Below are 15,540 nucleotides of genomic sequence, written 5' to 3'. Positions count from 1 at the left end.
TAATTAAAAAAATTGATTTAAAATCAAATTAAAACTAAAGAAAACAAAATGATGATATATAAAATACAGTGGAATCAGTTCTCAGTCTAGTGGCAGAAAGAGTCCGATAAGATCAGAGAACAAGGTCTGTTTCTCAAAGGGGCTTTTTTAGAACACTGCATTTTAGAATTTTCATTCAAACATTTAATAGGCAAAAGACTTTTAGAAATGAGCATTTGATTCTGATAAGTCTTTTATCTCTCCAGACTTCCCAGCAGTTCTTCGAGTGTGACGCCATCGTTGATTTATGCTGTGGTGGGCGTGGCCTCTGTCGCTCTGCTCGTTTGTTACGTCAGATCTAGAATGGGCGTGAACAAGAAAAAGCCAGCATCACAACCTCACTCACGCCATTCTCTTCTGCAGACACAAGGAGGCAGTAACTCATAATTGTTCAATCGAATTCACATCCACTTCGTGATGTAAATAGAGCAAACGTGCTTCTAATACAGTGGTTAACTACTCATTTAAAACTGTGTGATTCACCATTTTAAAGAGGCAGTGTGTCATAACCAAATAAATTAAGTGTTTATTCTAAAAATCATATTTTACTCACCCTGGGGTCTAGTTAACACACTGAATTTTATTTACAAATTGTATTAATTTACAAACACATTGAAAGTCACTGACCTAAAGCATGAACAAACACCTTCATAAACAGTGTTGTAATTTGAGTTAAATTTCAAACTCTTTATTTCTGGAAATAACTGACTTCTGATTTTCTGGAACGTTGGGATTTCTATAAAAACACTAATGACAATGAAAAGGGAAAAACAAAAAAAATTTAAAGTTTAACACAAACAAACAGCACAGATCAGGGTTAAATTTCATCAGATGCAGCACAAAGCCTGTGGGAGTAAAGCGGTATAGTGTAGGATGAGACATGTAATGACTTGCAGTGCTATGATACAGGGCAGAAAGATAAGAATTACTGGAATGACAGCATGAGTTGGGGCAGAGTCCTGTGGCTTCACATAAAAACCCTGAGGACATGAATAACTGCCAGTTATTCTGTTTATCAGACAAGCTGAAAGAGCATAAACAAGGCATGAACGTTTCTACATTTTATTGCATCACATAGAAAAATCCTTTTGTACAAGAATGTAGTAATTTCTGAATTAAGTCAGTTGATTTTAATAGCCATTTTAATTCTTGCTCCGTCTACATGCAAAATATAGATTTGTTAGCCAGAGGGGAATTTGGATATGCAAAAAAACCCAAAAACGAAACAAGCAAAAAAAGTTCAGTCTAATGGTGAACATATGAAGATATTTTGTTTTTCATACAATATTTTAAATACACATTTTATACAGTAAGAGTGAATGCGGCTGAATGTTGTTTGGACCACAAAATTCCTCCCAAAAATTATTTGAAGTTAAAAGGCAAATAAAATCCAGGACAAATCATGTTTTCATCTCCTCGATCAAGTGCAGTAATACTGACAGATGCAGGCGTATAAAGCCAATGTGGTGAAATGAGAGACTTCTGCTTGTTTGATCAGTGTTTTTTGACGGCGGAGTATATCGTCTCTTCTGTCCCATTAGCCTTCTGTAGGACAACACAGACAGAAGGTAAGAAGTCTCACAAAACAAAAACCAGCAGGCTCACTTTAATAGCATTTCTATCATTTGATGTACAGTCCTTACTTTAAAATGATAAGGCAGAACACATCTATCTAGTATTTATTGGATGCTGCTGTTGCAGAAAAATCATAATCTTACGAATGCTATGTTTGAATAATTCCAGGGTAATCAAATTACTGGAAACCCCAGTTCTTCATCTGGCAAAGTCACAAGGAAGAAGTGCGCTGTTTTCTGATTAACTGTTACTATTCCAGTAATAGTATAATGCCATTGCTTCATGAACACTTTTCAACTTTTTTGTTTTTTTTTTAAACAGCAAAACATACATTTTACCATTTTTATCTGGTGTAAAAGTGAACATGCCCATGAGAGTCATACCTTGTTTTTTTCATTAGGTACAAATGTTGTTTCTGCGTAAACTACCTCACTCTCGTCTGTCGGAACGGTTTCAGCTGCATGCAAAACAAGAGTATTAAAAAAAGTAATAAAATCATTAATAGCAATCGTTAAAACACAAATGCACATATGCTTGTTGCATTAGCTTCAGATAAGACCTGCCTTTTGGCCTTGATTTTCTGTATTTCCTGTAAAGGATGAACATCACAATTGCTATCATAGCCAGAACTACTGCAGAACAACCGCAGATTATTACAACCAGCCATGAACTGCATTCTGAAACTGAAAAGAGGAAAAACAACAATTAACATTAACCCGTGCCTTTAAAGAAACATAAATAGTATTTATGGAAGAGTAATGATACGAAGGCAGAAGAGGAATTCAAAGTTAAAAATTTTTTTTAATATACTTTATACTCATCAATTGTGCAGAATACCCTTTAAAATTATTATTTTTACTTCCAGTATAATGGGCATATGCCTTCATTTTTATCTTGCACTACTATACAGAAAGTTATACAAACTGTAGGTTGTTGGTATAATTGTCAAAAATGGTCTGAAAGAAGTACTGATTTACAAAAGTACAGAGTATATATAAAAAAGATGAATAACACAGAACACCTGGAAAGTATTTTAACTCAATCTAAATTAGCACCACCTGCATATAAATGGTACTAAGTGAATCTATTTAGCTTAGCTGAAAAGAAATAAAAATAATCATTGATATGGTCATACTTTTACAGAGCTGAGTGATGTCCAGATGTTGAGTCTGGTTGCTGATGGGATTGTTTAACACACAGCTGTAGCTGTTTTTATCCTGATATTCCACCTCCAGAGGTAGAGAGAGACTGATGCTGAGATCAGACACATTGATGCTGGACAATAAACTGTTTCCTTTGTACCAGGAGAGAGTCACATGACCCACATTCACCACTGAACACACCAATGAACATTTCTGCTCTGAGGATGAGGATGATGAAGAACATTGGGAAGAGTTACTGCTGATGACAGGAACAGGAAGAGGAGCTGGAAAACATGTAAATTGAATAAGAATATTGCTGTAATGTGAACAAACTCTGGCATGAGGGAAATTAGGATCCAATTTCAGATTAAGTGGAACAATAATCACAATATCCATCACGGAAACCAGAACTGAGCTACACAACATTAACATCACGGATTGATGAGAACCAATTAAACACGAGTAACACATGAGTAAAGTACCTACAAGAAAGAGATTAAAATTTTTTGGGAATGACAAAGGGAAACAGGAACTGAACCAAATACAGTCAACATAGTCCATATTAAAAAAAATATATTAATATACAAATGACACAGAATGCATAAATTTGGAGGAAATAAAGGTTGCATTACATTTTAGTTAAACACTGGGTTATAGTTTGCTGGCTTAAAATAAAAAGTAGATTGGAAATGCATTTCGGTTTTTGGTGTGGTTAAAGTCACTTCTAGCAGTAGTAGTGTTCCTGTGGCTCAGTGGTAGAGCTTTGCGTTAAAAGGTTGTGGGTTCATTTCCCAGGGAACACAAGTAAGGTAAAGAATATTAGCCTGAATGCACTGTAAGTCACTTTGGATAAAAGCATCTGCTTAATGCATAAATGTGTAATATATACTACCAGATCAATAATAAGCTACACAACCATTTATACATAAGAGGTTGTTAAGTCATATTTGACTCACCATAGACGGTAACATTAAATATCTTGTCTGAGTTCCCTCTGTTGCTGCGGATCTGTCGTTTATAAAGCCCAGAGTCTGTGCTTCTGGTGTTTCTGATGGTCAGAGATCCAGTCTGATTGTCCAGCTTCAGTCTGTCTCCAAATATCTCATGACTGTTAAACATATCAATCACAAGCTTATAGATTTCAGCTATACGGGTCTCTTTAGGTCCAAACATCCACAGTATCTGATCATCTCTCTGTAGTTCAGTAACATCAGTGTTTAGAGTGACAGAATCTCCCTCAGTCACCGACTTCATTACATCTGGAGCAGCACCAAACACACCTGAAACACATTCAGAAACAGTTCCCAGAATAAGTGTGTGTGTGTGTGTGTGTGTGTGTGTGAGTGTTTTTACTCAGGTATCATACAAGACTAAAATAACACAATAACATGAACTAAATAACAAAAAATGCAACATAAAACACTTAATTAACATAACTGATATTAAAGAAATGAAATAAATCTGCAGAGTTCCCTTTGCCCCATAACTAATAATTAATGAATTTGTTTAGCATGCTGTATATTGCCAGGTTACATTACAGCCAACCAACCATTTATTTTTCTGTTAAAATTAAATTTTTTATTTTACAGTATAGTGATCTTCACTTCTGAAGAAATTAACAAATTTGTATAGCTTTATTCAGTTTCTTATGATTACACAGAGGCAAATATAACTATAGATAAAACAAAACAAAAACATCCATTGGATACTGCAGGATTTGCAAAGTCGACAATGCTACTCGGAAATGTTAATTGTTATTTTGAATTCATGTTTATAATTATTTTAAGAGTTAATTAAATGTGGTTATGTTAAAACATGTATGTTAATGCACTTGTTGCTATTTCTGCTTTCTTTGGGATTCTGGTAACGTTAGGTATGTGTGTAACAAAGAAAGGACAAACGGAGAATGTTGCGCTGTTAGTTTCTATAGAAAGATTCCCAATGGCTGATCCAACATTTGGGCGCAACTCCATCAAAGCTGATCTACTACATTATGCATGTTGTCTGTTTGGTATTCAAGCCTGCTGATTGATCCTATATCTGATAAACCCACGTTTTCAGTCAAAATGCTGACAGAACGAAAAAATATATATTTATGTTTTAAACCCAACAGATTAGAAGTCGAAGCGACACAGTTAAAACACTTACCGTCCATGACCAACAGGAAGAGACATAAAAACGTTGTTTTACTAATAATAGTCCTCATTTTGTCCAAGAGATACCTGTATTCCACATGATGTTTTACGAGAAGCGTCAAGATGGACAAAAGCTACCAGGAACACGGATCTGACACGGATCTGACGCATTCAAACCGAGCTGGGTTTACGAATTTAATTAACCCGATTACATCAAATCGATAATTAAGAAATGTATTTTCTTCACGAAGCTAAAATTAAAAAGAAAAAGGTTTCACATGCAGTGCGTTTGAGTCGACCACACTGTTTTCAGTCCCGCCCTAGACTATTAGGTTATGATTGAAGTCGTTTTCTGGTACATTAGGCTACAGTCTATTTTGTATTGTCTATTTTAGCGATTTAGCTGGAATAGGTTTTGAGAAAAACTATCCTAATTGTATTTATTATGGAAAATTGTCTTGTCTGCTTTCAAATATAAATAGTATCAACATCTTAAGATTTTGTTAATTCTTTGTTTGTACCTGGAAAATGGTTTCTGTGTTTTGGGATAAAGATATAGAGGTTAGAGGCTGGTCCAAGCTTGTAGATCATCTTGGACCAGAGAGAAACCAGCTAACAGCTGGTCATACAAGCTTATGCACATTGCACAAAATGCTTTTGTTGTTGTTGTTGTTGTTGGTGGTGTTTTTTTTTGGAACATATTGGTATTATTGTTGCATATAACATATGCTTGATGCACTTTTGAAATGTTTGTATTTGTCTCTCCTAGAGGTTCTGTTGACGTATATAAAGCGGCATTAAGATCAGGCCATCAGAAGCATCGCATCCACCTACACCTTGCACTGGTACCGCATATGCACACAGCACCACGCATCCATCTCTCAAACTCAATGTGCACAGGTTGCACATCCCTCGGGTACAAACCACAAACTTGGAGGTACAATACCCTGACCTAGATTTATAATAACAATACATGTATTGAGGTGGTTAAACAAATTGCACAAACACAATAAAAATTCTTTGAAGCATTCGGTTAATTTATTGGACTTGATTTGCTAAAAATAATTCATACACATTTATAGTCAAACCCTGCAGCGCAATGCAAAGTCAACAATCTGAGTGATAAACCATGTTACAGTCTAATCATCACTGTGGTTTCCAGCTCTTCTCTGAACCCGAAGCCCCTTCCTCATCTTTTTCACTCTTCTACAAAAACCCAAAGCAAGCTGTGGCCTCCGATCTGACTCAACCAACTGAGATCGATTATCTTTTTTGTCATGTTTGCAGGAAAGAAAGATGCAGAATTTCTCACAGCTCAGGCCTAAAAGTCCCCATCAGTGCAGCGCAACTCACATTAGATTGTAGATTCTTATCAATATTAACACAATAAAGAACAGTGTATCAATCAGATTGGCACAATCATAAATCATTTTAGGTAACTTGGCTTGGAGCGCTTTGACATTAGACCGTCTGTTGCATCACCTTCAGAGTGACCACCACTTCCTGTTAAAATGCAACAAAGATCAAAGAGGTAAAAACCAAAGCGCAGTGTGCATGAAGTTGTCCTCAGTCTAGTCACCCTTGTGTTAGTCAACTTTTGGCATATACAGTCACCAACGTTGTGACTGTAAAATAGCAAATGTTTTTAGATAGTGTATTAAAATCCAAATTCGTCAAGTAGAGCGCAGAGTGAAGTTTGATGTTCGGATGGAAGACTAAAATGTCAGTTCATGAAAGTTAATTACTTCTAAATGTCCTCCAATGTCCTCCATATTTGCTTGATTATCTGACAAGACATTATGGTGCCATTAATGTCATCCTACATCCGTGTTTCCAAAACAAATGAAGGAAATGTTCCTACTGCTAACACTGATAACATGGAAAGTAGTTTGGGCAGTTAGTTTAAAGATAGAGCTGTAAATTGTAAACATGTCGCCCCAGCAGAGTGTTTTAGAAACAGTTCTAAATAACATTGGTGTAATTTGGACATAAAGTCCCAAATTGTTGTCCCTGTTACTGCTTTTACAGACAAAATGCTAACAGATGTGACAGACTGAACTAAAACTTATTTTCAGAAAACCCTCAGTTCACGCTTTTTTCACACTTTGGGTTCTGGTAGGCCACCATTTCCTGTAGATCAGAGATTTATTTTCTTCCCGCGGTCCCATTAGATTTATGCTGAGTAATATCATATTTATGTATTTAAATCCAATCGACTGATCAACTGCTGTTGTAGGATTTGATCTGTTGTCTTGTAAAATGTCCTCTGTTTTCATTCGTCCCATGTTTAGTAGTAATCAACATGATTAAGACTGACCAAACCTGCTTCTATCTCCAAACAGACAATAAAGGTACAGGGCTTCAGTGTCTTGACTACCTTATTGGTCAAGTCGGTTGCCAAGTTACCACTCCCAGATGGCCGCTGTTATCTGATATGTGCGCCAACTGTCTTTTGTTTGCATACAGTGTGAAACATCAGAAACACAAAACACAAAGGACAGAGGGACTATTGCATTCTGTGTGACAAGGACAACAGAACCATAGTATCTCCCAGTGCTTACACACTCATTTCCTATTTCTAATAACGATAAACTTCCTCAGTAACTGAGAGCATCCATTATACTCAGAGGATGTTGGCCTGGTTAATGGCTAAGGGTGTGTTTAGACTGTAACTTGATCTGTTTCCAGTAAGTGTTGTCAGATTAACATGTTCACAGTTGGTAGGGTTTAGTTTTGGGGCTTCAAAGTAAGGAAGTATTGTACATAAAAAGTGGGATTCCCTCATGATTCCAATATTCAGTACCAGTGGGGTGTATCAAGATGCACCATCGTGTAAGCAGCTGATTATGTAATGGAGGAGGGCTATGGTGTTTTCATAGTTTAAACAAATCATAAATCAGTTACTCATTTTAAGACCTCCTACTTTCCATTCAGATGCTCCACTTACGGTTTTCAATGTTTCTGTCTGTTAGAGATAATATTCATACTGTTCGATCAAATATGAAACTAAATAAGCGAGGTACAGGAGAAGCTGCAAACCTGTAATTATGCATCAATACAAGTTTCATATTTTTATCTTGGTCTGTCACTGTTTCATTTACCTAACCGCATCCTGTGCCAGTGGTCTCAAAACGGAGCATGTGAAGCTTCAGAGTTATTTAAAAAGACCTAACTTCCTGTGACAGTGAAGTACAGTCTACCATGTTTGTCCTTTCCTCTACAAATATTGACATCAGGTTCAAAGAAAACACACCTAACCTACAGCTGTGGGAACAATACAGTAGGTTTAAAACAGCAACGATTGTAAAGACTGACTCCTGAAAAAGAATCAGCGAAAGGATCCATTGTTTTCTTTCAGTACTAGAAGTACCTCCTTCTCAGTGTTTATATCTCAACACAAGGGAAAGGAGAGCTTGGGGATTTCCATGGAAAACAAGTGCAGTTGCTTTATCTGTCAATACAGTAAGCAGAAATTGAGCCTCTGGGTTCTGACTCATGCTAAAAAACCATAAGCTACTTAGGCTGTTGTAATCAATTCTATATTCTAGTTTCTTTAAATATCTAGTTTTACAGTTTTCTATATGATACATGACAATGGAAATATGTATAAATGCAACAAAAAGCTGTAATGCTATCTTAAAGATCCACAAAATTATATTGTTTATACTTTCCTCTGACACCTAACGTTACAGTATATTAGGAGCTTCTTTGCTACAAAACCCCTTGCATTTTGAGGACGTTTTTCATGGTGATCTTCACAACTAAACAAATCCTTATCATCGGGAGAAACGCTCACAAGTCACAACCCGTTACTGAGGCGTTATTTGCCAGTTCAAACCATTTTACAAAACAGATGAATTGTACGATTTAGGCTATGAGATATGTACGTGCACACTCTGTGTCACAATAAAGAGATTAGAATTAGATTTTACTACTTCGCGAGGAGTGAGAAGACTTAATGAACCGCCTTCATCTCGAAACCGAGTCCCGGGAAAAAGCTCATTATTTTCCCGCCGGCGCCAAACGTCAAACTCCCCCGCGTTCTTTTCCAAGAAGAGAGAAACCTGGCGTTACGTGACGTCACTGAGTGCATATATGAAATATTCGTTTCTGCCGCCTTCTGGTCGTTAAATGCCATTAGTTCAGTGGTGAGAAAGACAGAAATCATATTAAATTTACAAAATAAAAAGCTGTAAAAGATAACTTAATCTGGTAGAAATAAATGTACATTTCCCAACACAAACATGATCACCCCCACCACATTAGTTAAACATAATATGCTCAGCTAATAGGCTGCCTGTATTGTCCAGATATTATAACAAGTTATTATAATGAGTCTGAACTTGTTAGAAACACTTGATGCTAATTAATTACTATCATTGGCAGAGAAAAGAACAAGCAAACTATATGCAGAGATGCTGTCAAAAATGTAGCAGATGCACTACTTTGCTCTGAAATGGATTCATCCTGTTATCACATTCATTAGAGTGCTTTTGTACCAAATCAGTTACCAGCAATCTTGTGCTAGTTGTCCAACATACACTATTTTGAGTTTGATATTGTGCAATCATAATTAGCAACATAATCCTGTTTACTACCTTGGAGCTAATGCTTGATCCTGTTTTGGGTGTGAATTAAAGCATCAGAAAAGTAGCATGTCTGTTCCATCCCATATTACCAATACGGGTTCGTTAGATGGCCTATTAACAATTCTGTAAATTAAATTTAGTATATATGTATATAAAAAACCATTTTTAAATGAAAAGTTTTAGAAAAAGTCTTTATTGATGCTGAAACTGAAAATAGATGGGTTTTAATTTGAACATTGCTGCCACCAACTGGAATATCTGATGTGACAACTAACAAATGTGACCCTGCACCACGAAAACAGTCATACCATGGGTGTATTTGTAGCAATACCCAAAAATACAGTGTATGGGCCAAATTACTTTATTTAAAATGATTTATTCATTCATAATTTATAATTTCCTTTATCTAAAAAAATGGACCAACATGACTGGTTTTGTCACATATCGCATTGTGAGAAAAAAAAGTGCAAAAATAGTTCTGAAATATAAACAAAAAGGTGCTGACATACTTATGACACCCTAGACTTCAAGCCATAAGCAGCCTTGAGAAATAAGCCTATATTAGATTGGGTTGCAGGAAGTCTTTATTATGATCCTGTTGTATCAACATTTCAAGAAGACTAACTAGATGATCCAGAACTACAGAAGTGTCTCATGGTTGTTGCATGTCCCCAATTTAAAAGAAATAAATCAAAATGTTAAAACAACTTTCAAATCAATGGATTCCTGATTCATGCTACAGCACTTGGATTCACTGTGTGATCTACAACAGCTTCCTCCAAGAAAACAGAAAAACCCTAACGGACAGAAAAACAATATTACCACAACAACTACACATTAAAAGATTATCCCTTAAAAAAAATCAAACTGTGAATATTGTATCTATAAATTCCATTGTTTCTGTAAATTAATCACTTTAAGCACTAGATTTATACGTATGCCCTTGTGTTTGTTTCCTATAAATCCAGTAGAAAAATATTCCAACTGCTAGAACAACTGGAATCAGTGCTAAAAGACAGAATAATGTAGGGTTTGCAACTTTTACTCAGAGCTGAACATTTCACAATAAAAGTTATGTTCAAATTCTATATGAAAAACAACAGAGTCATGAATATATTCACTGATGTCTTACAGAGATCCATAATATGAACATTTACTGTACATATTATGTAGGAGTGCAAAGGAACTCTTTAATCTCTGAATTTGAGACAATGGAGATAAATTAATTTTGTTCTTTTTCAACTGTACGTAAAAAATCAAAATCCAAAATCTGCATAAAAAAATAAAAAATAAAAAAATAACCGGCATTATCTAATTTTAACATGGAGAATGGCAAGTTAAAGGCAGAGAGAGAGAGAGAGAAAAAGGACAAAAACAACAGCTTGCCAAATTCAAAATCGAAACTAAAATTAAATCATATTTGAGAGCGAGGGGGCCCTCTGGTGTTTCTAGGGCCCTACACAGCTTGCGTATTTTGCATATATAGTGAGGATCTTCTCTCTCTCTCTCTCTCTCTCTCTCTGTATAAACCTATTTAGTTATCACTAATCACCAATTGCAAGAGTGAAAATGTTGTTTTATAAATCCTGCTGTGTGACTATCGTCTGTAACTATCTGCAGCACAGATGAGATAAACAGATAGATTCCTGCGGTGCCCTTAAGGAGGATGAATTGGGAATCAAATCTTCATTGTCCTGTTCATCAGGGCTGGTGTCTGGTATGTCCCCATTAGATGCCACTGTTACAGAAATATTTCAAATGCACACTTATGGTTTCAAACTTGGTTTATATGGAGTCTGAAATTAAATTGAACTGTATCTAACCTGTTGGGGGATTTTGACTCGTCTCAGTTCGGCTCCCGGTATCTGCTGAACACGCACATTTATCTTAGTCTTTTACAAATTTCTGTATTTATATTTGTATTTTCTAACAATCTCTGATGTACAAACATTCTTAATCATAAAACTTAAAGGATCTGTGCAGCAAACTTTAATCATTTTACATACTTTTGAAAATCCAGCGTTTAGTTGATCCTGATAAGTGCTTGTCATTACATTTGTAGACATGATGGCTTTCTTTTGTGAGGTGGTTTGGCATCATGGCATCTTTGATTCCAGGCAGAACGTTAGAATGCGATACACACACGTCTCCTGGAAATCCTGTATATTTCAACCAATACAATGACTGCTTCAACTCCTGAAGTGTTTCCACTTTTGTCTGCTGTATACATCATACGTTTAGCCAATGGTCTGTTGGCGTGACGACTGAAAGCCCCGATATACTTCAAACAGAATCGAAGAACTAACTGATATGACGTCTTTTCAAAACAAACACACATCCTCAAGCTTTTCTGCAGTCTTTGGATCTTGGTGATGCTGTTGGTCGAGTTTCCTTTTCTTCTTCCTCTGTTAAACAAAATCGACAGGTTCTGGCTTTTTTTTCAATGGTATGTTGTCTCTAGACCTCCTAATATAACTTTCTGGAATAGCTGTGTTGATGGTTTGACATGGCATAGAATTTGGAAATTACCTCATAAATATTTAATAACAAATAAAGCAAAATAAATCTATTTCAAACTCATTTATAAATATTACCAGGGTTACCATTTCCTTGTAAATAGATTTAACTGTAATATTGACATGGTTTGTACTTTTTGTGGTAAATTTTTATTTGTTTTGGAATTGTTCTTATTCAACCAGTTTTTTTTTGTCCGATTGTTTAATGTTTAATGGGAATGTTTCAATAAATGACCACAACAACAACAAGTGATGTTGCGTTCTCTTCTAAAATGCATTTTTTTTTGTCTGATAACACAGTGCAGTCTCTGTGAGATATGTGATTCTCATATATATATATATATATATATATATATATATATATATATATATATATATATATACAAAATAACAAAAAAAAGTTTGTATTAAGTGAAAATGGATGATAAAAACGGTTTTCGCATGGAATAAATAGCAAGTACTTTGAGTGTCTTGTTCATCATATTTGTTATCGTATAAAAACAACAGAACTGAAATGATATGTTTATCACCAACACAGCAGATGAGTGTAAACAACGCGATATCTGCCTTTGATGTCGTAGCTGTCTGTTCTACTTCCTGTTCTCCTTCGAGAGGTCACAACTGTCCGTCTTGACTGCGCTTATTTCACTTCTCCCCTCACTGCAGCCGCCTACTCTGGCTTTATTTCCAGATCTCAAACAAGGAGCATGCAGCAACCATATGTGATGACCCTGGGCTGGACAAAGTATAAAGTATATTTCTTTGGATTTGAGACTTTAGTCTTTGCAACATTACAGATCTTCTTTATGCACCAGGAGCTTGTGACACTCCAAAGAGAAAGGAAAATTTGAAATCTTATCATATGACCCCTTTAAGAATTTGGGTTATATCTATAAGAAATATTTTACCATTGATATGTAATATTGTATTATTTACTCAGTGTGCAGTTTTTTTGTTATATGTTTCATATTTGTTTTTTTTTTAGATGATTATGTCATTGTGAACAATTCCTATTTTTTTTTCGCATCATGTGATGAAATCTCAACTAGCATGTTCAGATATGGAAAGCCAAAAAGGCACATTTCGTTTCTCAGCACGAGTTCTTGTGAAATTTTGCGTTCTCGTTTCACATCAACTGCAATACACAGAAGCCTTTTAGTTTCTTTGCATTCATAGAATTGATAGACAAATATTTCTTAAGATGGCTTTCAAAATATCTGATAATTTCACCTGAACATGAGGAATGATGGGAAATGCTTCACCTCTAATACATCTCTGAATTGGTATTAAAGGTAGTGTAGATTTAGTGTGCATTAAGGGATCTTATAACCACATTGTCAAATTAGCACAGACACAACAGTGCTCCTTCATATGACATCATGATGTCAAATACTGACGTCAACCAGAGTTTTATTCTCAAAAATGCAACGTCTGTCCAACATTGGGGTCCAACGTCAACCTGAGATTGTATTGACACCCAGGGCCTGCTGGTACAGTGTTCATCTGGTCAGTCATCTCCATCTGGCTATTACCGTGGCATAAAGAGACAGACATAACTGGCACAGAGAGAAAGTTTAAGAGTGTTTATTTCAATCAGGACCACTTTCGTCAAGTATATTTATTACAATTACAATATTGCATACAGTTAGTGTTGGCGGTATGGTTATGTACTGGGCAACAATCTACAGATCTGTCCATGCAGCCATGCTTGGATAAAATAATTAAAAATACAAATTAAATAAAAACATGGAAATTCTTTTTTTTTTGATTATAAATAGTTTTTAGGTATTGTTTAATAAAAAAAAAAATGTTTTATAATCCCCATACTTGCATTTATGTACATTGTAAAAAAAAAAAAATCTGTAGTTTTTACAAAGTAATTTTGGCAGCTGTGGTTCCCAGAATAATTTTGTAAAAAAATACAGAAAAACTGTAAACACATTTACGGTCAAAAACTGTATACAGTATAAAACTAATTTAAAATTTGAATGTTATCCAGTAAATTCAACAAATTCAACTATTAAAATCTGTTTTGTACTTTTTAAAATACTGACAACCACCATAATAATGCACGTGGTAAAAGAGAAAGCCACATGAAGAATCAAAACTTTCATTAAACAACAGAAGATGTCACAAAGCCAAAATGTACATAACTGATAACAAAAACTATTTAAAAACATGATTATTTAAACAAAATACTTTCAAACTATAGTGTCCTGTAGGGAATTCTGGGAATTTTGTGTTTGACTGTAAATTATACATTGATTAGTTTTTTTTTTTTTACTTCTACAAACTGTCAAATTAACAGCATTTTATTGTAAAGTTACATGAAATGTCTGGTTAGATCTTTTCCGATTTTCCCTCTACATAATACGGGAACTTACTGTTAATCTATTAACAGTTTTTTTCCACAGTGTTCTTGCAAAATGTCACAGTTAAAATTACACATATTTTTTACAGTGACGGGTTAAAAGAATTTATCAAAAATAATACCTAATTTAGATTGTTATATTTAACCCCTTTAACAATTGTTTACATAATGACAGCTTGCTTAAGAAAAACAGAAACATTATAGTAGGCTAAATGTGAACTGTTCTAAAACAGTAAAGAACGGTTCTAGCTGTCTTTCCACTTGAGCTCTGTTTGGCACGGCACGATTACAAACAACTCTTGGCCAAGAATTATCACATTTCCGGGTTTCTCAGCAGTGGAAGTCATCATAGTTTGGTTAAGTTCAATAGCATTGAACGTGAGACTACATCTAATATATTTGTGTGTGTTACCATTTGCTCAAATATCAAACAAAAATCTCCATAATAGTGTTTTCACGACTTTCAGAAAAGGAAACAATAGAGAGAGACTGATAACGGCAATCAGAATAGAGAACATTATCAAATTTACCATCACTCCCACAGACTCTGTATTAGAACACCCTTGCATTAGCGTTAACTAGTTTTTTGTAATTTGCTGGGTCTTGAAATCCGTGAGAAGTGATGTACTATGCTCAACTGGTGTTGGTGTGCGTCTGTCGGTGCGGTGTGAGGCCTTAAAGGGTTAGTTCACCCAAAAATTAAAATTCTGTCATTAATTACTCACCCTCATGTTGTTTCAAACCCATAAGGCCTTTGTTCATTTTTGGAACACAAATTTAGATATTTTTGATGGAATCTGAGAGCTGTCTGAACCTACACAGAGCATTAGGTCCCAGAAGTGGTGAAGGATGATGTCAGACGTAAAAATCAGATATTGTTAATGGGGTCCTATCATGCTTTTTCACTTTTTTAATTTTAGTCAATGTGTATGTTTGGGCATAACAAAGATCTACAAAGTTACACGTCTCAAAGTCCAGTCCAAAGGGAGATATTTCATTTTTTTAAATCCCTTTTCAAGAACTACAATAAACAGCTTGTTTGGACTACAACGTTGTTTTCCAAAACAATATCAAATTGATATGCCAATATTTATGCCATCCTTATCAGAGGGAACTTACTGCTTTGGCAAGGGACGGGCAGTACTAAAACACTGTCTGAGCTGTTCACCAATC

General features: G+C 35.2%; 1 protein-coding gene across 1 annotated transcript; it reads right to left on the bottom strand.

Annotated features, from left to right (window-relative positions):
• Nucleotides 1-326: 326 nt before the first annotated feature.
• On the bottom strand, nt 327-5,206 carry LOC113064692 (SLAM family member 5-like). The gene is made up of 6 exons (XM_026235559.1): nt 4,905-5,206; nt 3,713-4,036; nt 2,750-3,040; nt 2,178-2,297; nt 1,998-2,071; nt 327-1,584 (listed from the first exon to the last, which is right to left on the bottom strand). Exons 1-6 carry the CDS (start codon nt 4,960-4,962, stop codon nt 1,534-1,536), a joined length of 918 nt encoding a protein of 305 aa, XP_026091344.1. The 5' UTR covers nt 4,963-5,206; the 3' UTR covers nt 327-1,533.
• Between the last annotated feature and the right edge of the window lie 10,334 nt (nt 5,207-15,540).

The sequence above is a fragment of the Carassius auratus genome, chromosome 47 (assembly GCF_003368295.1).
Source record: "Carassius auratus strain Wakin chromosome 47, ASM336829v1, whole genome shotgun sequence".
In the NCBI taxonomy this organism is placed as follows: domain Eukaryota; kingdom Metazoa; phylum Chordata; class Actinopteri; order Cypriniformes; family Cyprinidae; genus Carassius; species Carassius auratus.
This window is presented reverse-complemented; position numbering and strand designations above follow the sequence as displayed.

What these genes read in the sequence shown, in the direction of transcription:
- LOC113064692 (XM_026235559.1), bottom strand. Translation starts at nt 4,962, where the DNA reads ATGAGGACTATTATTAGTAAAACAACGTTTTTATGTCTCTTCCTGTTG. An exon ending in CATCACTCAGCTCTGTAAAA is followed by an intron (nt 2,298 to 2,749) that starts GTATGACCATAT and finishes TCCTCTTTTCAG; the next exon opens with TTTCAGAATGCAGTTCATGG. An exon ending in TACCTAATGAAAAAAACAAG is followed by an intron (nt 1,585 to 1,997) that starts GTATGACTCTCA and finishes GTTGTCCTACAG; the next exon opens with AAGGCTAATGGGACAGAAGA.